The 22,812-nt window shown below is 40.8% G+C and overlaps 1 protein-coding gene across 1 annotated transcript in view; it reads right to left on the bottom strand.

Annotated features, from left to right (window-relative positions):
- The window catches only part of LOC309691061 (tomoregulin-2-like), a 141,450-nt gene that overhangs the window by 35,699 nt on the left and 82,939 nt on the right, over positions 1-22,812 (bottom strand). Inside the window, exon 5 of the mRNA XM_082508576.1 lies at positions 4,061-4,157. Coding sequence (XP_082364702.1) covers positions 4,061-4,157 — 97 coding nt within the window. The remainder of the gene's footprint in view (positions 1-4,060; positions 4,158-22,812) is intronic.

Genomic DNA, 22,812 nt, shown 5'->3' with positions numbered 1-22,812 from the left:
TATTTTTAACCGAGTATTTGATGATGAATCATAAATGATGACAACTGGAATTATCTGAACTTTGTTGAAGAGGGAAAAAAAATGCTGAAATAGTTTTTATGTTATCCTGACCAAGCAAAAGCTGAACAGCTTATAACATGCTGGCATGCATTCTATTATACTGTCAGGATGTATAAAAATAATAATCAGGTTTTAAAACAACAAAAATTAAAGATGCAAATAGCAAACTGATAAATTCATTTTAAACAAAGCAAAAAATAAAAAGTGCAAAATCACGTCATCACCATCAGCAATTTATTTCAAAACAGCTTCTAGAATAGTTTTAACCATAGCCTTTATCCGGACCTCTAAATTGCTGCACACATTTCAGACCCTTTTCCATCAGGGTTTCACATAAATTTAGTTTTGTGACTCAGTAATGGCTGCAACCGCAGTTAGAAAAGCAACTGAGCAAATCACAGCTTTTTACGAGAAATTACAAATGTGGAAGTTGTGTACCTGTACTGAAGCCAAAAAAATCTGTGACAGGAAAATTGGTACAAAACAAGCACTGATGGGCTGTTTGGAATACTGCCAAGTTGAGACCTTGTGCATCCGGGTTGATTGGGACAATTGCTTGTTCTAACAACTGCAGCGTGTTATAGTGTAGCAGGACCAATATCCACAATAACACAATGAAATAATTTTTCACTTTCTCATCAGGTTTACCATTGTGTAAACCAATGACAGTACACAGAGTGCTTCGTTGCATAACAACAAATGACAAATTTGGTTTCTGGCCAAACTAATCACCAATGTTGGGATGTGATTGACTGGAAGTCTTGCAGCGATGTTGGCGAGCTAACTTATAGCAAAAATGCAACTTTGCAATTACTTTATCTGACCACAGGACAGCTAAAGGAGCAATATAATAATATATAAAACTGCAATACAGTAATATCCACTGATTAAAATTCAAATTACAGTAAGGTGACAATATTGATACTGCTCTTCTGGCTGATAATCATGAAGCAATAACAGCAGCTAGTTAGCTTAAATATGTAAGAAAACTTCAGACCTAAGAATACATAAAATGGACACAGCCACCATAATATTCTTTGTTTGTGGACTAGTGATCATTTGTAACAGAAAACACTGTTATATTGCATAGAAAATGGTTGTAGCAATCACCATCTGTTAGTGCGCTATGAGATTGTACTCGTGTAGTGCACTTCCTCAGTGCTTTCCGAAAAGTACTGATGTTCAAGCATAGACTGTAATGCATCAAGGAAAAGGAGAGAAACATCTCAATATGAAGCGACACTAGGCATTTGTTTTCATTAGTTTGGGAAAATATGCCGATATGCTATAACGATATGGAATATGCATATAACACAAAAATGTCTTTGTTATATTCAACTTGCATGAAAGAAATGAAAAAAAAAAAGCAGAGAAAGTGGCTGAAAGTCTTGTTTTCATTTTGCCAATGAGCTTAATTTTTCTACAAAACAAGTAGTGAATGATCAGTGCTGATGTATAAAGGTACTTTCAACTGTTCTCTTTTCCCAAAGGGTTGCTACAATGGATGGATTTGAATAGTTTTCCAGGACTGGGACAGGGTTTGTGTCACATCCTGGTCTTGAACTGAGGATCACGCACATTTAAGGCAAAATGTGTTAACCACTACACTGTGGAGCCACAAACTAGTGCTAATGCATAAATAAAGTAATATTAGAATTTTACTAACTGAAACGAATCCCAGCACAGTGGAGTATTTATTGGCTGGTCTCTCTCTCATAGAGGGCCGAATGACTTGTGAGATAACTGCACTGAAAAGCATCAGCAAATGCCTTAGCGATGGTTAAATGTAGTAGACAGTTAGAGGCGTTCAAACATCAATCAATCAACGTCAATAATACATAACTCTAAGCCTTCACACAGTGAGTGTGATGCACCATAGTTCATAAATGTGTTCATCTCTTCCATAAATTCTTTTAACATGGGAGTGTATGTGGATTGTTGAGCTTCTGAAGCCAGCTTCAGGTGGATATCAAAGGAGGTGCAGTTTTAGAAACTTCTCCTGGGCTTTGTTTTTTAGGCCAGGAGTTTGTCATTTGATTAAAACTGAAAGCAGGAGGAAACAGTTAACATAGGCCTGTCCAAATATGGCAAAATCTTCTTACCAACCAACACCACTTAACCTCGCTAATTAACGCTAATTAACAAGAAATAAACACGAAACTGAATAATTAAGTGACAACGAGACGCCACTTCATTCTGATTATCAGCCCACGTCAGGTCCCATATATCTGAGCGTTGCAGTGCTTTACATGGCAGCAAACAATTTGCAGAGGAAAATTATTCCTTAATTATTCATATCTGCATTTCTTGTGCGAAAATAGGAAAAATGTTTCACGTCACATCACTTTATCCTCACCTGGTATTTGATTACTTTCTTCTCTCTCCACTCATTGTTTCATCAGCTGACGGTTTGTTTGATTAAACTCAGCTGCCTCCTGATTGGAATAACCTGTCATTTTAATCAAAATGATCTTATATTATGCCAGTTGTTGGGTGCTGTTTGATGAAAATTACCTGCTGTTGGTTTGCAATTACCTTTCTGATTATTCGCCAGAAACATTCTTATCAAAACACCTTTGGGGCTTTTGAAAGATTAAAGGGTACTTGCTGTTCCTGTTTTTACAAGAAAGGACACTGAAATATTCATACGTCTGTTTATGTCAACTGCTTTTTTAACGAGATGCATTATTGACTTTCGCTGCCTCTCTCGCCCGTTGTCTCCTCCCTCCCTGCATTATGTAGAGTATAATTGTCTTTATTTCAGCTTGTGCTAAATATGCTCAAGGCTCCTCTTGCTTTAATGTTTTTGGTTTTCTGTGCACAAAACCATTGAAAGCACTTTGCTGTTGTGACCTTATGGATTCTCCCTTTGGATATTAAGAAATTGCCAATAAATCAATTTATGTGCTTTAGCAGAATATTAAGGTGCATTTGTGGAAGTGGGAGGCATCAGGAGGAGTGGACTCCAGCTGTTCAGTATTTGCAACAGGGCTCAGAATGCATCATGAAGCCGTTCCTTGGCATTACGGTTATTGCACACCCGGGTACATTATCTTTCCATTACATCAAGCAGTTTGATAGAGTCATACTCTCAGGGCACTTCTAATTTCTAGCGGTACATCTGGGATTTCTTAGAAGCGCTACCTTCCTTTTTGCTGATACCAGCTGACGGTGTTCCACACCAAATCTGTACCGTCGGTTCATTTAAGCCTCATTCATGCTGCACAAAGCACTGATGCTTTCGCTGGAACAGTTGAGCCTTCTTCTAATTGGCTTCTGAACACGCGTGTTTTTATGTACCCCTGAGGATGTTTTTAGTGCTGCCTACTTGCTAATGCATGTGGGCGAGCCAAAAAACACATTACCTGCATCCATCTCATCTGCAGTAAATGGTTAAATCTATGACAAACGTTATTTCATCACTGAACTAGTTTTTCTTGTGTAAGTCAAAGTCATTTTTGGCCTGACATTGCCAAGTCCTGTAAGGATAGTAATTGGATTTCCAGAATAAGCGAAAATCTCCTTTCTCTCCCTGCCCTGCTCTAGTAATTGAGGTTAAATGAAATGGTCAGCCATGCACTAAACCTCAGTGGGTGTTCAGAACTGAGCGTCTGCAGGATAAAAGAGGGCTCTTATTTGAGTTCTTTGTGTTCAGACTTGCCAAAATGTCTCAAATAACAAACATAAGGGGTATATTTATGATGAAAATAACATGATTTGTGTGAGAAGGCTTTGACAACATCAGTGATGTACCTCATCTGACTCACCATCACCAGTGAACCTATAATGAGTGAGGTTTTCTTGTGGTTGGCTGTACTGCACAAACTGTGACCTTGACCATGGCTTAGGTGAAGAGCCATTAGGTGATCACTGAGTGCAAGTTTGATTAAGTTGTGACCACTTCTCTAGAAGGAGTACTGATTCTTGTGGACTGTGGACCGACATGAGCTCACTGGCTTTAAAAACGGTAGATGCAAGCGTTTCGGTTGGGAACACTAACCATACATCTTCTGCGTCCACATCGCACTCTGCCCCAAACTGGCAAATGTCACAGGTGGACGTCTCCTTCAGCCCAGTCTCCGCTGAGCCCTCTCCTCCTGCAAGAAACAGAGAGAAACAGAGGAAAACATGCGATGACTGATTCGTTGCTGCCATTTCTTCTCTTACTTGTTGTCTAAAAGCCAGCAGGCTCTTTCCAACCTCTCACAATGTGACCATGAGAAAGCAGACAAGTGCATTTACATTCTGCCATATCCCGTCATAATCCCAGCGAAGCTATCTCCTTCATCCATTCACTCTTACCCCCTTCCTCCACCCCTTTCGAGTCCCTCGCCTGACTCTCATCTATCTCTCTCAAATCCCCGCTGATCTCTTCGGAGTCCCTCTTTTATTTCATCTCGCTGATTTTCTCGCTCTGAGAGTGCGACGACTCTTTGGCGGCGGTGTAGGTACTGGCGTCAGGCTTATGGTGGCTTAGGGACCCCACCGGTGCATATCACGCCTCATGAGTGGCCGAAGGGGAGAAGAAAGGGGGGGAGAGAAAAGTAATCTGGCCAATCTCAAATTGCATTCTCCTACCACAGAGGATTCTGCACGCTCTTTCGTGCTTTTTCTCCCTTCCCTTCGGCCCTCTTCTCCATTAGACAAGCTCTATTTTTAAACTTACCAGGGCCCGTGGGGACAACTTTGGAAAAGAAGATGAAGAGGTGGAACTTGGCATCATTTCCCCATGTCATATCTTTAATCTCCCCAACACACACACACGCTTGCACAGACACCCACGCTGCTGCCACCACGCATTGCTCCCTTGTGTCACGTCTTTCATTTTCCCTTCAGAAACTTTTGTTATTTCTTGTGATCCCTCGCGACACGCTGGATTGAATTGGAAAGAACTCCGGTAGAAAGGTTTTAACCTGATTTTCCACTAAAAGGCTTAAGTTGAGTTTGACTCTTCTTTTAAGGTCAAAGTCAGTTAGGTCTGCTTTGTTTGACTGTTAACATGTGAAGTTCCTTATCCATAACTCTCAGCTTGAATTTTGTTGCTATTGGTCAGATTATCCCAACAGCTTTGTCCGTGCCTTTTGCTTGTGTCCAATCCCACAATGCAGCCTACAAGAGTGAAAACTTCTTTTGCTGAGGATGTTAAGCTCCTTTCAAATGCTCTGCCTTTGCTTTCGGTGTTTTCTTTTGAAGCTGCGTCTGATGCTGCTGCAGGTGTTAGACGGCAGCCATGGCAATGAGGCAGCATGTCCTCTGAATGCTGAACATCTGCAGTCATGTGAAAAGATGTACATTTTGAATTCACTGCTTTACCTTCAGGTCACAGGGCTGGCAAGAATACAAAATGTGAAACGGTGTTGATGTTTAGCCATCGAGTTTAACGTGAATGCAGAGAGAAATCTTTTGCTTAGTTTGTCTTTTTAAACCTCTTTCAAGTTCCACTTTAGGTTAACTTTGAAATGCCTAATCAACAAATAGCACGCTTACTTTATAAATGCTTTAAAACATAGAAATTTTCTTTGTAAAAGTTTTGTTCACCTAATTCTGCAGTAAAAAAAAATCAGTAGATGACTTTGAACTAATAAATAAATCTTGGACTGGCTCTTTTATAGTGCTTTTCTACACCTGAGAACTCAAAAGTTCTTTATATAGCATTTCTCATTTACTCAAGCACTTTTTTTCATCTATATCTGCTCATATTTGAAAATATTCATCCTTTATCGTATTCTGGGTCTTTGTGTAACACTCACAGGTTGTCTTCAGTCTGAAACAAGATGTTTTAGCTTCCTAGCCTCTCTGGCTTGTCTTCTGATTGGCTCTGCACTGCAAACAGAACATTTGAACAGAAGTTGGCTGAACCTCCTTTAAAAGCACAGTTTTACAAATGTTTTATAAAGTATTCTTGCATCTGTATGATAGCTTAATGTATGTGAGAGTGGATATCCTTAGTACAGTCACAATATCAGACACACAGCTCTGGTGGTGAGCACAGAAGTTGGCTCAAAGAGTGCTACAACAGCTTGTTTCAGGCTGAACAAACTAAGGGCTACACCAAGGCTCAACACAGGATAAATAAGGATTATTTGAACTATAAATGCATGTACCAAAGGCACTCTAGTAGAAACCATGAATAAAAATATGGAACTATAAATAAATTGCCTCTTTAAAGTGATAATGTTCAGCTGTTATACTGATTTATTCCGGTGTATTTATCTTGTTCTTAGATATACAGTGTAACCAGAATGGACAAAACATGATGCCTGCCTACAAATTGCATTCAATTAAAAGTGTGTTGAGAGCCCTGTAAGAGTAAAATGTGTTATATAAATTCCAGTCAATGCACCACTTACAATTTACACCCTCAAAGGTAAACATTTATCTTGTTTTTAGCTGCTAAATAATATATTGATTAAAGTTTTTATCTTCTAACACATTTCTTCTTCCCTTTGGTAAGTCAAGCTCCAAAACTCCAGGAGTTTCACTTTGCACAATGTAACTCATTAGTATATTTTCTTTATATCCTCTTTGCTCTGGTAATTGCCATCTTGTTCAAATTCTTCAGTTTGCAAGTCAGAGGTGTTCTTATAAATCTACGTAAAGAATAGATGAGATGTATGCAATGCGCAACATCAGAGGCCGAATACAAAAAAATAAATAAAATCTGCTAACGTGCCCTTTAAAGCCCATTAACAGGAAAAAGAAATCCATGTCTGTGAATTCATATACTTCCAAGGACTTCTGTCAGTGTTGTTCTCAAGTGTTCAACAGCGCATAGCAGTTCAATTATATGGACTCGGGTTTTGTCTCACATCAGAGTTTAGCGTATTGTCAGCGCAGACACTCCAGCTGATTGAATTAGCCAGTTGTGACTCTTTGACCACTGATGTGAATGTAATTTCCCTTATTTCCACCTGTCATGTATGTTTTGGTGTGTGAAATTCTCTCTCCCTCTCTGTTACACACACACACACACACACACACACACACACAGGTTGCAGCAATTTTCAGTTCTTGGAGGCACCAGAACTAGCCAGCCTCTCCAGCCTTTCTGTACTCTGTCAAATGATCAGCTTCGAATAAAGGCTTGTGGGCAGGCGAGCATGTAAGCTCTCCCACGACTCTACTCTCCCACAATTGCACACGGGAGAAGGAGAGGGAGACAGAGAGAGCGAGCCCATGCATGTTTCTGTATCGCCCGCTTGTATTTCTTACATGTGTATTCGCGCATACATGGCACAGATGCCAGGATTATCTCCATGCCTGCTTCTTTCTGTCCTTTTCTCCATAGAACTGCAGCCAACACTTCACGCACTTTTCCCCAGATCCCCATTCTCAGTATTGCAGACACAATTACCAAAAGCAACTTGGGACAGGCAGTATTTTCCACATTCCAAATCCCCGATAGAGTCTCATGTAGCACTAACACAACATCTCCCGTGTTTCTGTGCCTGCTAATCCCAGGAATCAGGAGACACAGCTGCGTAATAACTGAAATGATTAGCCCCTCTGCTGCCCCCACAATCACCCCCCACCGGCTCCTACATCACCTAATATCGATCCATGCCTGGACCAGAGCGGTCGACCGGCCTCCTCTATGAGTAAGATCCTATAGCCTCACCTTCATCTCTAACAAAACCTGCCTTCCCTTTGTTTTAATGCTTTCAGGCTAAATAAACACATGAAATGTAGATTTTGTGCAAGACTACAGCAAAAGGAGAGAAGAAGGCACAGAAAGAAGAGAGAAGGGACGTTTAGGATTAAGTTACTAGGCAGAGAAGAAGAGATCAGAGTGAAAAATGTGCGTTAAAGGGGAGATAAGCAGGATAAGAGATAAAATGACAGAGGAGTAAAAAAATGGTGGATCAGTCACAAAGGTGCTGTGGACCTTCATCCGGGGGTTAGAGAGCATTCTTAATCCCCTTAGTACTGTGTATGGAGATTAGCCATGCATGCATCCACGGAAATTCACATAAAAAAAAAACAGCAGAATTCATCACTCCACTGGTGGCGCTAGCTATGCATTCTCCAGGCTGCCGTAGAAAAAACGGTTTGCTGCAAGGGAGGACACCAGCGACAAGCCTGGAGCTCATTTAACTGCAGCAGCCGCCTGAGTCAGTGTGCTGAAAGCAGGCGCTGGTCGATTTGTTCGGCTCCTGTAACTTGTGAAATAAAAGCAGGGACATCCAGTGTGCAGTCCCTGAAGCATATTTGTGATTCTGGGTGAATTGCAACTGAGGTCTAGCAGTTAACCACAATCATTTCTCACGCAGATTGTGACTTTACGAGCATATTATGACAAAAGGAACATTGCCGTCCAATCTAGTGGTGACATTTTTGTGCAAATGTGAACACAGTTTATTCACCGCCAACAGCAAATAGATCAGCTGCACAGATGTAGCTGTTAACTACCAACATATGTAGCAACTGTGCGTTTCTGCGACTGCACACACGCTTTCGAATCTATAATAATAATTTCCCACCAGTACGCGCTCATTTCGTTTTGTTTTTTATTACCTACAAATGTTCATGAACTGGAGTCACAAAGATCAGGACAACATGTTCTTTACGCATTTCAGTTAAAACATTTTCAATTCACATCCTCCGCTGAAAATTTGCATTTGTCTATTTGTGCTGTGTGTCTTTCTGTTGGCTTCATTTGCAATGACGACACATCTAAAATTCACTTTGCATTCAGTCTAAACACACCTTGTGACACAATCGTGTTTAAAGTACCTATCAGAGAACTAGCATGTGAACTAAATTTAAACACATTCAAAGGAAAGGCTGATGTGGAGCCACCGAACAACACACAAAGGCACTGAATAGTAAAGCAAAAATATAAGTAGAGGATAAGTAGCCCGTCCTCCAAAAATGTCCACGAATGATCGGCTCTGAATGAGCTACAGGCTTTCATAGCTGAGATAGGACCTGCTAATGCTGGAGTGATTTTGCCTGCCATTGCTTTATGCCTATCAAAAACGAGGCTAGTATTTGCCAGAAGACTTAGCAGAGACTCGGTGAAAGAGGGTTATATGGTTAAAAAAAAAAACTCTGCAGCCCAGATTATGACAGTAACACTGGATCTGAGTGTGATGACTTAAAAACAACCATCTCTGTCTCAGACCGATCCAGATTTCACGCTCCCCTGATAGAGCTCAAGTCCTTTGGCAAGCGAAAATAGAGGACAAATTGCATCGTCCAGATGTGCCAAGCAGATAGAGACCTATTGATATTGGCCCAGGGCTGTAACGGCTGCCAAAAGCGCCTCTACTAACTATTGACTTGAGTGGTGGGAGTGTTACTTTTGTGTTCTTTGTTGCTCTTATTTTCTTTCTTCCTCCCTCTCATGCTCTTCCTCTCCCCCTTGGTTGAATCTCAGCTTATAACCATGCATTGGTCAGAGGGCCCGGTGGCGCCAGTGTCCGGCAGCCTCACCTCTGTCAGTGCGCCCCAGGATGGCTGTGGCTACAATGTAGCTTGCCATCACCAGTGTGTGAATGTGTGTGTGAATGGGTGGATGACAGGTTGTGTAAAGCACTTTGGGGTCCTTAGGGACTAGAAAAGCGCTATACAAATACAGGCCATTATTCCTGAATGAGCATATTCTCCACCACATGTGCGACAGTGTGGTGCAGTTGCATCTTTCTTCATGTCGATGCATTAGTGAAATAAGAAGGAGATTAAGAGAGAACAGAGGTGGGGGTCGTTGATTTGAGCGAGCGTACAGAGGGAACAAGAGACAGGCACAGGCTTGCACAAACAATAAGACAAACACGCAAGCACGCACGCGCAAAGACACACACCCAACGCGCCCATCATTGGGATGATGAATGAAGCCCACACAGCCCTGGAAAACAGAGCAGGACCAATACGACCTTGGTTGCAAACACACTGGGGAGAGATGGAGTGTGGTGGAGAGGGATGAGAGAGAGATGGAGGCTGATATATCCTACATGTGGCTGTGTGTGGCTGCTGAAACATACTGGGACGACCCCACATTTTGCTGTTACTGCAGAACGCCTCTTCAAATGGTTCTGTTTACAAAATGAGGCTTAAAACTTTTCTTTTTGATAGTTAGTGTTGGATCAAGTGACAACTCCCTTAGTTACACTGCAATAGGTCTGTGCTGCTGGTGTTTCTTCTTCACTCCCATCTTTATACATCACTTTACATCATTATTTATTATTAATCTCTGGCTCTCTTCCACAGCATGTCTTTTTGTCCTTTCTCCCTCCGATCACCCCCCAACCAGTCACAGCACATGGCTGCCTCTCCCTGAGCCTGGTTCTGCTGGAGGTTTCTTCCTGTTAAATGTTTTTTTTCTTTCCCACTTTTGACAAGTAATTGCTCAAAGGGGGTTGTTTGATTGTCGGGGTTTGATCTATATTATAGTGGGGTCTCTACCTTACAATATAAAGCACCTTGAGGTGACTGCTGTTGTAATTTGGCACTATGTAAATAAAGCTGAATTGAATTGCGTCTAGAATTTAGATCTAACATGTTTACTGCAATTTATTTAAACCCCCTGTTTATTTGGCTAAGATGGAAGGATGTTTTGGCCATATATTGTAATAACAAAATATAATATTACATAATTAATAAGGATTGAGAGCAGAAAAATTGCAAAAGTAAAAATGATTGTGGAAAATGTGACGATGCCTAATCAGTGATAAGGGAAGTTGGCTTACAAAGAAATATATAAAAGGTTTGAATGTTGGGAAACCTTTGATTAGTGGTTCAAACTAATGGTAATATGTCAACTGTTAGTTACAGTCAGTTAAAGTTATTTATGTTCAGCCATCAACATGTTGTTGTAAATAACATGGGCTTGTTTCATTTGATTATTTAAAGTGTCCATGTTTTGACATTTGGACTTTTAAGCATATGACAAATGACACAGCTGACTGATTACTAATTATATTTAGATGTTGAAACGAATGCGGTTAAGGTTAGGTTAATTGGTGATTATAAATTGATTATAGGTGTAAGTGTGAGTCCTGTGGTACCAAGACTGGACCTGTCAGACTGGACAGGTCTAGGCTTCAGCTGAGACATTAGTCTGTCAAGTAGGATTTTTCAAAGTACACATCATAAACTTAATCAAGAGCTGTGCATTAATGTTTTTAGTTATGTGTACCTAATGAATTACACCTTATCCAAATGCTTAGTTGGACTGCGTGCGCCAAATGTCCTGTGTACAGGCTACTAAATATATGTACCATGCCAGCAAAACAAAATTATGCCTACTGGCAGGTGTGATAAATCTAACCAAGGGCTGTTTTCTTCCCGTAAAACGACATGCGATCCATGAAAAGTGATCCAGGAAGCAATGAACATGAGCTAAGTAGCTGATAATGGCCTGGGATGATGATACAGAATCTATTGTACAGTATCACTGTATCAACATCGCAGTGCAACCTTGCACACAGTTTGAACCCTGCCTCATTTAAGATGTAATCTCTCTGTTGTGTGGAGAGCTCCATTAAAATTAGACCGTGCTGACAATTAAACTATGAAAGCCATCAATCAAAATGACATTATCTACGGGGACACTGCCCCAAGTGGCTGATCTGACAGGGCGAGCTGGGCCAGAGTACAGAAGACAGCCAAATAATCCATAAACATAATGGACATCAATATTGAAAAGATGACAGATGAGACTGCCGACAGAGGCCAGGATTCAATTTCTATTCTTTTTTTTGCTGTGGGAGACCATATCGCGTTTCACAAAGTCATTTGTCAGCCATAAGGCCAGTGAGGAGAAGCCAAGCTTCTCCAACATGTGAGCCAAGGGCGGTTGTTCCACTGACGCAAATGGCAAAATGAATCAGGCATGGGACAATAATGACAGTGATATAAATAATGAAACCATCAAAGTGTTTGGTGGACATTGGCACAGAAACACATCATGTGAACTACAGTGACATAACATAAAACCGATTAAGCTATATTTTCTAAGGCTGTGAATGAGCGTATTTTATTTGCAGTCAAATAATTAAAAGGCGAAACTCTTCTTAAGCTCTGGGAGCTTCTTTTATTAACAGTGCGAGCCGGCAAAAAAATTGCTTGCAAATAATTTACATGTGGAAGCAGAAAAGAAAAGATTTACTTCCAGTCTCGAACTGATCCAGCCGGAGTTCAAGGATCCTCGTTCTCCAGCTGGTTTGAGAAATGGGCTTCTCCTTCAGAAAAGATCGATTGTTAACATGATTGTTTATCACTGCAAGTAATCCATGCACCAACGAAGAAGCAGTGCTGTTGGACTGCATTGGGTTTGCCACGACAAATTTTGCTCGCCGGAGTCTGACCTGATCACACAATAAGTCAGACAGTGTCCACACCAGGATAGATTCACTACTGGTTTTATCATTATTATAATCCAATTGCAAATAATTTGCAATTAAAGAGATGATAAACATGCACAAACCCGGCCCTACCCTGTAACAATGGGATAAAATATGATTTGAATTCTCACTTGACCCTGTAAGAAGCACAGAAACAGAAGATATATTTTATTGTATAGTAATAAAGTTGTGTTGCTGGAGTTCTGAATTTACTAAGGAGTGATACTTGACTGTGATATGACAAGCTGCAATATTTGAGCTTAACTTTTGTGAGCATGCTGACCTGATGTTTCTCCAAAACCACAGTTTGATTTTTTTTTTTTTCGGAAAGGAAAAAATAATAAAAAAGAAGCAGTTTTAAGTAGGCATAAGAAATTCCACATGGGTCTCATAGTATTAGCATTAAGAAACCAAGAGACCAAACTGCTGATGTTTGTATTATTTTTGGATTTGTATTCAGCCTCAGTTTCAGAATTGTTCCACCCCTAATGCTAACAAATGAGGTAGCAGTAATCCCTTATAGCAGCCACTCTGGAAATCATTAAAGGGAAATGCTCATTTCCAAATCCATATGTTTTTATTCTTGGACTCTACTAGAGTAGCTTTGCATGTTTCACAGTGCAAAATAATCCTTATTTATTGCACACCAGTTTTGACAAAGATTTTGCAAGGCTGTACAAGAAAAGCCTGCTTAAATCTTTCTGTGAATGTTTGCAAAGATCTACAAAGGATTATTCCTGAATACCCAGATCCACAGCGCCATGTCAAAGTACCATTCCTCGCCTAACCAAGAGCAAAGTTCGGCCACGAATGAGACTCAAGCTGCTCCTGGACCGAGGTCAGCCTAACTGGTAGTGGGAGAGACAAACAAGTCAGCCAGATCATTCTCACAGTGCTGTGGTTATGTAAGACTTAACTCCATGAATTTTGTCCGTCAATGTGCATGCATCACATAAACCTGCCAAAATTGAAAGTGCAATACACACACGGTGACCTCTGTCGAAATCCCACAAATGCTAGGCACAGCTTCAGCCAGGTAAAACTTCTATCAGCAATAACAAAGGGGATGTTAATGTAACATAATCCATAAACAATGTTCCCAACTGGGTCAGAGCCTTTATGAGTGGATTAAAAATATGAATTATGGTTCTAAAACTCCATCTCTCCCTGCTTTAAGAGGATTAGATCACACATTCTGTTCTCCTCACACCCAAATGGCCCAGGATGTGTCACCTACAGTCTCTGTAGTCAACCAGAGCTCAGGGGAAGTGCATTCAGGTTACTAACATAGGACTTTAGTGTATGTTTTATATATGTGATTTCACTATATTCACTTGTTGGAAAACAACAACAACAAAAAACCCACAGGTATTAAAACTCTTTACTAATTAAAATAATTATGACTTAATTGAAGGCATCTAAACATCCATCCATCCATCCATCTTCATCCGCTTTGTCCGGGGCCGGGTCGCGGGGGCAGCAGCGGGCAGGGGCGGGGGCCTCTTTGCTTAGGCTGCTGCTTAGGCATCTAAACAGAACAAATAATAATGGCACGTGCTGCAGTCTTACGAGAGAAACATACCATAAAATTAGGATTCATAAAGTAACACTGAGAACTTGGAAGAACATTATTTCACACTGCACTGATTCCCCAACAACAGAGTGTGGAATCAGCTTTTGTGCCGTTTCCCTGCATATTTGCAGCGGTTTACACCGACCTTTTTCTGAGCAGCCCCTTCCTTTGTTGTGTCCCAGCTTTTAATCCGGAAATATGCTAAACTAGCCTAAAGCAAGTCACATTGGGCTTTAAATAAGACAGGGAGAAGGCGCTGCACACTGCTCCCTCTTTAAGAGGACACCCATCTATTTTAAGTTTGTTATCACTAATGCGTTATGACAAAGCAACATTCTGGTCCAAAGCACTTACTGTCTATTAAGGTGAAAAAATGGATTAAAAAAAAAATCAACCTCACAAAATCATTCACGCCTTTGTGTCTGCTTAATTTCAGTTCCATTTAATTTGATTCAAATGTGACAGCTAGCACCATCGGGGCAAATATGCAAGCAGTCTCCATTACTTAGCCAATGATTTTCTTTCTTGGTGTATACTTCCCTCCATCATGCCATTGTTTGTCCTCATATACACAGCCCACAAGGATTCTGAATTTCCAAGCCATATCTCACATCAGCATGCTCGTTGGAAATTCAATTAATTTCCCTCTCAGCTTGCACTAGCAGCTAGGCCTCTCTAACCTTGGCATATTTACACTCAAGCCCCTGCACAAGGTGAAGAATATACAGGAATGAGCTGGCAGCGAGTAACACTCTCTCTGTGTCTCTGGCTTTTTCTATCCGACCCTTGTGGAAAATTGTGATGCACTCTGGTTTGTTGAGTGGTCCTTCTGCAAAAATATCGTGTCCTATGCGGCTTGTTTGGGACACAAGTAGCCCACCTGGACCAATGCTACAGTGTGAAGCTTCCGTGGATAGGTACTGTGGCACACTTCATCCTACTGTGATGGTGTAAAGTTACCTAAATATATTAAGGCAACATTTTAAATGTCTGCTAATTAGATCTTAGCTCATAACAACACAGACAGGCATTATTCTGGCTTGACAGGGGGCTACAAAACTAAGTAAAGCAGGCATAAACATGTCAATCAGGCACAGTGTGTACACATCCACGGTGCTGAGAAGTGATCTAATTAGGTATATGAAGTGGAAACACCTGTAGGGTGAGGCCTCTAAGCATCTCGACAATACAAAATCCTGTAATGTTTTTATTCAACCTGACAAAAACTACAGCTCCTGCACATTTTCCATGTGCAGCTTAAATGAGGCAATCATTTGGCCAAGTACACTTCATCCCTTTTTCATTTATTTTTGGTGACGCTTAATGAAAAGTCTTTGCATGTGTTTGCCTCATCTATGTAGTGGCAGCAGGGAAAGAAGCTGTTGGCATGTCTCTGTCTATTAAGCTTGCAGACAAACAAGACACATGTTAAAATGTCTATAAATCCATGCATAAAAATCAAAATTTGTGACTTAATGGGGAGTTATGTTCCTCAGTAGGTGAAGGGATGTTATACAGAGACAGACACAGAGAAAGTAAATTAGAACATTTCTCAAAATGTCACACTGTTCCTTTAAATTAATTCCTTAGGCAGCATCGGATGATAGCAAAAAAGAATGATATTTTACCCATTAATGGCCCAGTCGCACCGGAGAAATATATGACAGCTACGTTCTTGTCACAAGGAAGGATCATTAAGGGTGATTTCACTATTTCTGGAGGAATTTCTGCAACAGATTTGTGATTTTCCCCAATTTATCACAGTTGATCTCAGTATCAACAAACAGATTGCGTCTAATTACCAACTTGAGCATGTTCAATCACAAACTGCTAGCAGACTGACTCTGTCTTATTAACATATAATCGTGACCTTGATGCACCAAAGTTGCTTTGAAAAGTGTCAGAGACCTCTGACCAAGTGGTCAGAGACCTCGTCCCTGTCTTTGCAGCAACTACTTCAAAGTCAATGAGACTGCAAGTTAGTGTACATGGTTACAATGATTTTGGCTGTGTCATGGTCCCTAATGTGACTGCAGCATAATGACCACAACCCAGCATCATATTTACATTTACAGAAAGTGAACAGCCAAGTTCAATCAGTGTGTAAACAAGTTATGCTGAGCCATAGCCTCTCTCATTTAAGATTAGTTTAAAATGACCCATTCATGCTAATTTATACCAATTATATTCCCAATGATAGGCTCCAAAAATGACTGCGGACAGCCAATTGAGCCAAAGCAGTGCAGTAAAGGTATTGTAGTGCAAAAATACACATGTACATTTCCTTCATGTTGCCACAGGAATTAACATGTATTAAGGCGTTTCTACCAACATCTCTTGTTTTTGTTCTTTATAGATCTTAATGACGCGTTTCTCCTGGCTAACCAGACAGCTCTCAGTTGGTCCATGTTTTGCAGAAGAGGAGTCAAATGACATGTCAGATGCTCCCTTTCATGTCTGTGTTCACATACCCTGAAGCAGGAAGCCAGAGTTGACAAAGAAAGCCGATAACCCCGACACATAATGCCCTTTATTTTTGACTGTGGTTTTAGGTCAAAGAAAGCCAGACTATGTTGAACTTTCTTTGTTGTGCACCCCTCAGAAGACCACTGAACACAAGCTGTCTGACTGTCGGAGCTGTGACTGCATGTTTCTGTCACCTTAGCTAATAGTGCTACTTCGATTTTCTGGAGCTGCTAACACTCTGGTCTGGTGAAAAGCTAGACCAAAGGTATCATCCAGCTCCATCTGGAACTCGAGACAAATCCATTCATATTTTAATGCTTACCCATGTCCTGCCACTCAGCTGGCAACACACCAGGCTTCTTGCCTTGCAAGTGGCGAGCCCACATGGCAAACCAACAAGACAGCAGCTGACTAATGACTGTTTCTGTAAGCTAATGCTGCGTTTGACCAGCAGTGTAATTATATACTGTGTCATTTGTTGTTGTTATTACTGAGGCTGCAGCAACACAAGCAGCTTTTGTTTGGTTGCTGAGTAGCTGATAATGACGACAGTACATGATATAAATATGCTCAAGCACAATATCAGTATGTGCTTCTTGTATGGTAGTTAGACACCTTTAGCTATGCTACAAGGAGTTCTTTTAAAATTCCCTAAAAAGGATTACCTGATTAACAGCAGAAGTTGCACTTTAAATCTGTCTGTGGCTGTCACTAGGGTGGGAAGAAGCCAAAATGACAGCAAAAGAGAGCTAGGATACCACATTCTGAGTTAGACAGCATGTACTTTGTGTGAATCTCTATAGCTATGAGCAGTGTTGGGGAGTAACGGAATACATGTACCGCCGTTACGTATTTAAAATACAAAATATGAGTAACTGTATTCCGTTACAGTTACCGTTTAAAAAGGTGGTATTCAGAATACAGTTACTTTGTTGAAATAAATGGATTACACTGCGGTACTTTCCTGTTTCATTTTGTCGCGGGTCAGGACTGTTTGGGTTTTGTTTGACAGCTATGTTCTGTTGTTCCAGGCGGCAGCGTTACGGTTGCCATGGTTACAGGGCGACGCTCTCTCTCTCTCGCGCGGCTGTGTGTTTCCTGGGTGAGAGAGCACCTTTTTGTTGTTGTTGTTGTTGTGCTAAGCTAACAGGCAGAATGCTACAAGAATAGCTCAAAAGAATGTAGCCTCATGGGCAGTATAGTCCGTGTTGCAGGGAGAATGGACTGCCATACACGTTATGTGTCTGTGAGCAAGAGGAGGGAGAAAAAAGGATAATGGAAAGGTACGAGCAGTCATCGAGAAAAAACGGGAGCTGGAAGCATGTAAATATAATAATAACCACTGTAGCCAAGAAGAGAGCCTGACGAGCCCAGTTGTAAGTAAGCTATTAAGACTCGACTGTACACCGTGTTCTCCTCCGAAAACAATAAGTTCCGTTGGAGCAGTCTTTCAACGCCTCTCTCTGTCTCTCGCAAGAAAAGTTGACCCACACAACAAAGTAAAGCTATTTTTCGGCTAAAAGCCCAACACGGACCCCGCCGTATTAGTCAGAGGTCCCTTTACTAAGGTTCGGAGCCGCGGACCTTCAGTAATGGTAATAAATCACACAGCAATAGTACATTCACGTTGTTGTAAAAAGCACGATAATATGTTAAGTAATCCAAAGTATTCAGAATACGTTACTGTCATTGAGTAACGTAACGGAATACGTTACAGAATACATTTTGGGGCATGTATTCTGTATTCTGTAGTGGAATACATTTTAAAAGTAACCTTCCCAACACTGGCTATGAGGTCAAAAATCTCCTAACAGGGAGAAAAATGAGCCAGGCTGAGATTTATGTTTGCATCAGTGACACAGCAAGAGCTTTTGTAAACCACAGTTAAGTTTAATTTATGGTTAGCCCAAGTCCTGCTGTGGGCCTAAAAACATTGGGTTCACCTATGACAGCTAAAGTAGTGCAAACACAACACTTTCCTTTTTATGTGTAGAGCATAGGTGTGGCTAAAGATATGGCAAAATATAAAATATAGCGTAAGGCACTGAATATCTATATCCTTATCAAAACATGCATTTTGTAGCAGGTTTCACATACTGGAGTTTCTGCTTCAAGACTACTAGAAGCAGTGCTTGTGAGCAGGGGTCTACTGACTCACATTTACTGCAGTGAATAAATACATAAATATTCTTTTTAGCCTCTATAACAATATACGTAAATGATGTTGCTTGGTCATGGAGGTAAGACAAAGAATAAATCGAATTAAAGACATGGACAGAAAATGGATTTGAATCACAAACCATTTTAATAAACATCAATATTTAGTTTGAATTTTTAATCAGCCCATGGCTGCCAGTAACCCTGCAGAAGATCTGAATTTACAGAAACTCTTTTGGGCATTTTGGCAGTATTAGTGGTTATTTCCAGACCCATATTTACAATAACTGTCTTCTTCATTCTTAAATTAAAAATCTTCCATCCCTAAAAGGGCTTGGTTGCTTGGTTATTAATGTAGTTTAAACATGCTACATTTGACAGTATACTGGCATCTGTCCAGGCAACAATTGCATCTAAGTGTTTGTATTTCAAGCAGACAGGCTCATCTGCTAAAACAACCTGCTTAAAATAGTGTAGGTCGCATGTGTGCTCCCAAATCAGCTCTGACCTTTAAAGGCATGAACTTCACACTAATTCAGGACCTCGGAAGGTCTCCTGTCGTATCCGATATCAAGACTTTAGCACCAGATTTTTTTAAATTCCTGTAAGGTGCAAGGTGACGCTTCATGGATGGATTTGCTTTGGGTTTTTCTTTTTACTTGTTTTCCCAATTTTATTCCCAATATACCCTGCAGATATTTGATTAAAATTCACGAAAGTGAAGTTTTGCTTTTCAATCATACCTCTGCATGATGCCCAAATTACAACACTTTTACACTCAGATATTGCGTGCCAATTTTCCCAAGTAAACAAACAAACACACAAGCTGTCCATATGATGTAAAAGAAAGCTCGATTCATTAAACTAGGACATCGTCTTTTATTGCTCCTCTTTTATGGAGTCAAATGCCGATTGTAGGCACTTTCTGCGGGCTATACAGCCCAATAAGTGGTGCGCAGTTTTCATCAATTTGTGCTACAGTAGCTCCTTTGTGGGATTGGGCCACACGGGCCAGCTGTTGCTCCCGACATGCACCAGTGAGCCCATGATCTTGTTGCTTGCTTCCCCCTGAGACACTTTTGCAAGGTCCAAGGCGCCTGCACGCTGGAACACCTCACAAGACCAGGGTTTTAGAGATGATTTAACCCAGTCCTCTACCTGTCACAATGTAGCCCTCGTCAAAGTCGCTCAGATCGCCAATTTCTTTCTGCATCAAGCACATTGGCTTCAAGAAAAGACTGTTGTCTTGTTCGCTAATATATCACACCCCTCAACAGGCGTTACTGTAACGAGATAATCAACATCGTTCAATTCAGCAGTCAGATGTTTTAATGTGGCTGTATATACTAAAACATATGATCAAAAGCAACTCATCAGAAAGGAGGCAGTTCTGTGGGAATCTGCGATTACAAACGTTTTGTGCTCACGGAAAAATATCAGTATCAGACAGATGTTTCACAATCTCCATTTTCATTTTGCTGCTTACCGCTCTAACCCATTGAGAAGCACTTCAGGCACTTGTATAACTGAAGAAATTTGCTCAGCACATCACTCTGAGAAACCAAAATATGCATTCAGCAGGGCTTTCGGAGTGCAGGAAAAGACATCTGTAGTGTCATTTTAGTGGGCAGAGCAACAGCTTTTCTCTTGAGGACTTGGAAAATATTTGTGTGACATGAGTGACTGGAGCTCCACTGCGCCAACAGCTAATCACATCACCAATAATGCTATTTTGAGCCAGTCATATGACACTCATGTAACATGACTGATCATCTAAATAAAACTTCGAAAAACAAATGTGCTTCTGTTGTGGTATCACACATCGGATAGATGAGACAGTGCAGATGGGCATTCTTTTGGACATGCAACTCCAAATCTACTGTGTTCTGCTTCCAAGCACCAAATTATTTTGACTTCTGAAATCAGAAACAAATCCACACTAAATTAAATCAAACTCTACAGATCACTTCTGATTTTGGTTTGAATGTTTTTCGGGTCATAGTTTTCCTGGTCTGCAACTTTTCTGCTCTCATTCACTCAGCCGCTCTCCTGGTGAGTCTCATTAGGGAGCCATAGGTGTTACCTGTCCACACCTCCTGTCCAGCATCAAACAACTGACAGACCTTAGCCACTGAATTGAATTGGCCACCCCAGAGCCCAGACTTCACCATTACTGAAACAATGTGGATCATCTTGACAGAGAACAGACCAAAAAGCAGTCAACATCCAAAGAAGAGGTTTGAATGTCCTTCGAGAAGCCTGGAGAACTATTCCTGAAGACTCTTCAAAGAAATTACCAGAAAGCTGCCTAAGAGAGTTCAGACTGTGCTCAAGCATAAAGGTGGTCGTACCAAATATTGACTCTCAAGCTTGTTAGAATAAAACAGTGTCTTTCATTATATACTGCATTTCCGTGTGTGTTTTAATAAATCCCAAACCTTGGCTCAAGACTTTTGCACAGTGCTGTAGGCTGTCATATCATATAATAATGTGATGTACAAAATTTAAGCCAAGAGAGGAAAAAACATCCTCACAACTTTAAGAAACAGGTTCAGATGGCTGTAAGTAATTCAATAGACTACACTCATCAGAAGTCGGCATAATTCATATTATGCGTTGATATAATCAACATGACAGTGTTTTGTTTTGTTTTTTTTTAATAGCAACCCTGCAAAAAAACACCTTTGAGAACACACCTGCCAGACTGTCACCATCTAGTGACACTTCTGTCCTTGGGCAATGACAGACATTGGTGATTTTGGCATAGTAATGCCCCTTCTGTCCCCATCACCTGCTTGCTCTATTATGCAGCAGTGTCAGAAAATCCCAGGAACTGTCAGGCTCCAGCCTGCTATTTCTCTGTTGCACCAGTGTCAGCTTGCTGCCCACCGAGCCCCGCCATGCCAGGTCTAATCTCGGGCCCATCCTGCGAGGCCAATCTCCTGCCGCTGAGAGTTGGATTGGAGCCCTGGACAGTGATGGCGGGTGAGCAGTGGCGGGGTATGATCTTAGGAGTGGAGGAGAAAGAGTTAATGACTAATCCTGTGGACACAGGACCACCAGAGAGGATTGGCTGGGGCTAAAGAGAGATATGCGGACTAGAGGGAAATTGGAACTAGATCAAGTAAGAAGAGAGGAGCTGGAAACATGGGAGGAAGAGCCATGCCAGGATGTGGAGAATATGAGTCTGGCTTATTTTACCAACAAAAACAAGTCTGTTAGCAAACTGTGTCCTGATTATAACGCAATAATCTGTTACTTGGCACCATCAGAGTTCAAGGTTTCCACGTCATTTTGCCTTGTAAAGATAAGATTTTATTAAAAAGTAACATATGGAGGAGGTTGGGGTGGATGGATGGTTTGAGGCACTTTGATGCACAGGGCAGCTGCTATTTTTCTTTCTTTTAACATTATGATTTTAAAATTCATCATGTTTTTTATTATTTTAACCACTGCACTGCAATAAAATCCAAAGACAATGAAAACATAATAAACATAATAATTTTAATTGTGTTCTTACACTTCACTCAGTCAGTTGACCACGCTCGGATTTGTCCTTAATCTAACCCTGAACTGCAGAGTAAGCTTCATAAAGATGTAGAGCGGTTTATTAACTGAATTTTAAAAAGTGTTACATTTTTTACTTCATCAACTGCAGTATATGAGAGTTCTCCAGATACCAAAAACCCCTAAAAAAAACCGGCACATTTTGCTAATAACAGTCTGCTTATGGCCAGACTGAGTTGTCCATAACAGTGAAGAGCAGCACTGCCAGAAAGAAAAATGTGGATGGACAATATTCCAACAGAAAGAAAGAAGCTTAGACATCGAAGTGAGTTCAGTCAGACGGCTCACGTTCAAAATGATTTACAGCGGTGGCACAATATTGTTAGAGTCTGGTGTCTAGGCTCCAAGCTCATAGATATGTCATATGTAGAAATTGGTGTTACAGAAACACTGGTTAATTATAGCATAAAAGGTCTACAGGAGGCAAAAAAATCTACAACACATGTTAATTGTCTCAGTGGCCTTACAGTACCTCTAGTAAAAATGTCATCAGCAGCTCTGCGACACTTCCTTGCTGTTTCATTCTCTTAATTTGTGAAACTCTGATGGAGTATGTAATGAGAAAGGTGAGGTTAGCATGGCACCATTTGCAGCTTGTATTGAGAAGCTTGTACTGCATGACGGGCAGCTACAGGTATAAAAAAC

This window comes from Aulonocara stuartgranti (assembly GCF_965226115.1).
Source record: "Aulonocara stuartgranti genome assembly, chromosome: 16".
In the NCBI taxonomy this organism is placed as follows: Eukaryota; Metazoa; Chordata; class Actinopteri; order Cichliformes; family Cichlidae; genus Aulonocara; species Aulonocara stuartgranti.
The sequence above is the reverse complement of the archived record's forward strand: the minus strand, read 5'-3'. Positions and strand labels throughout refer to the sequence as shown.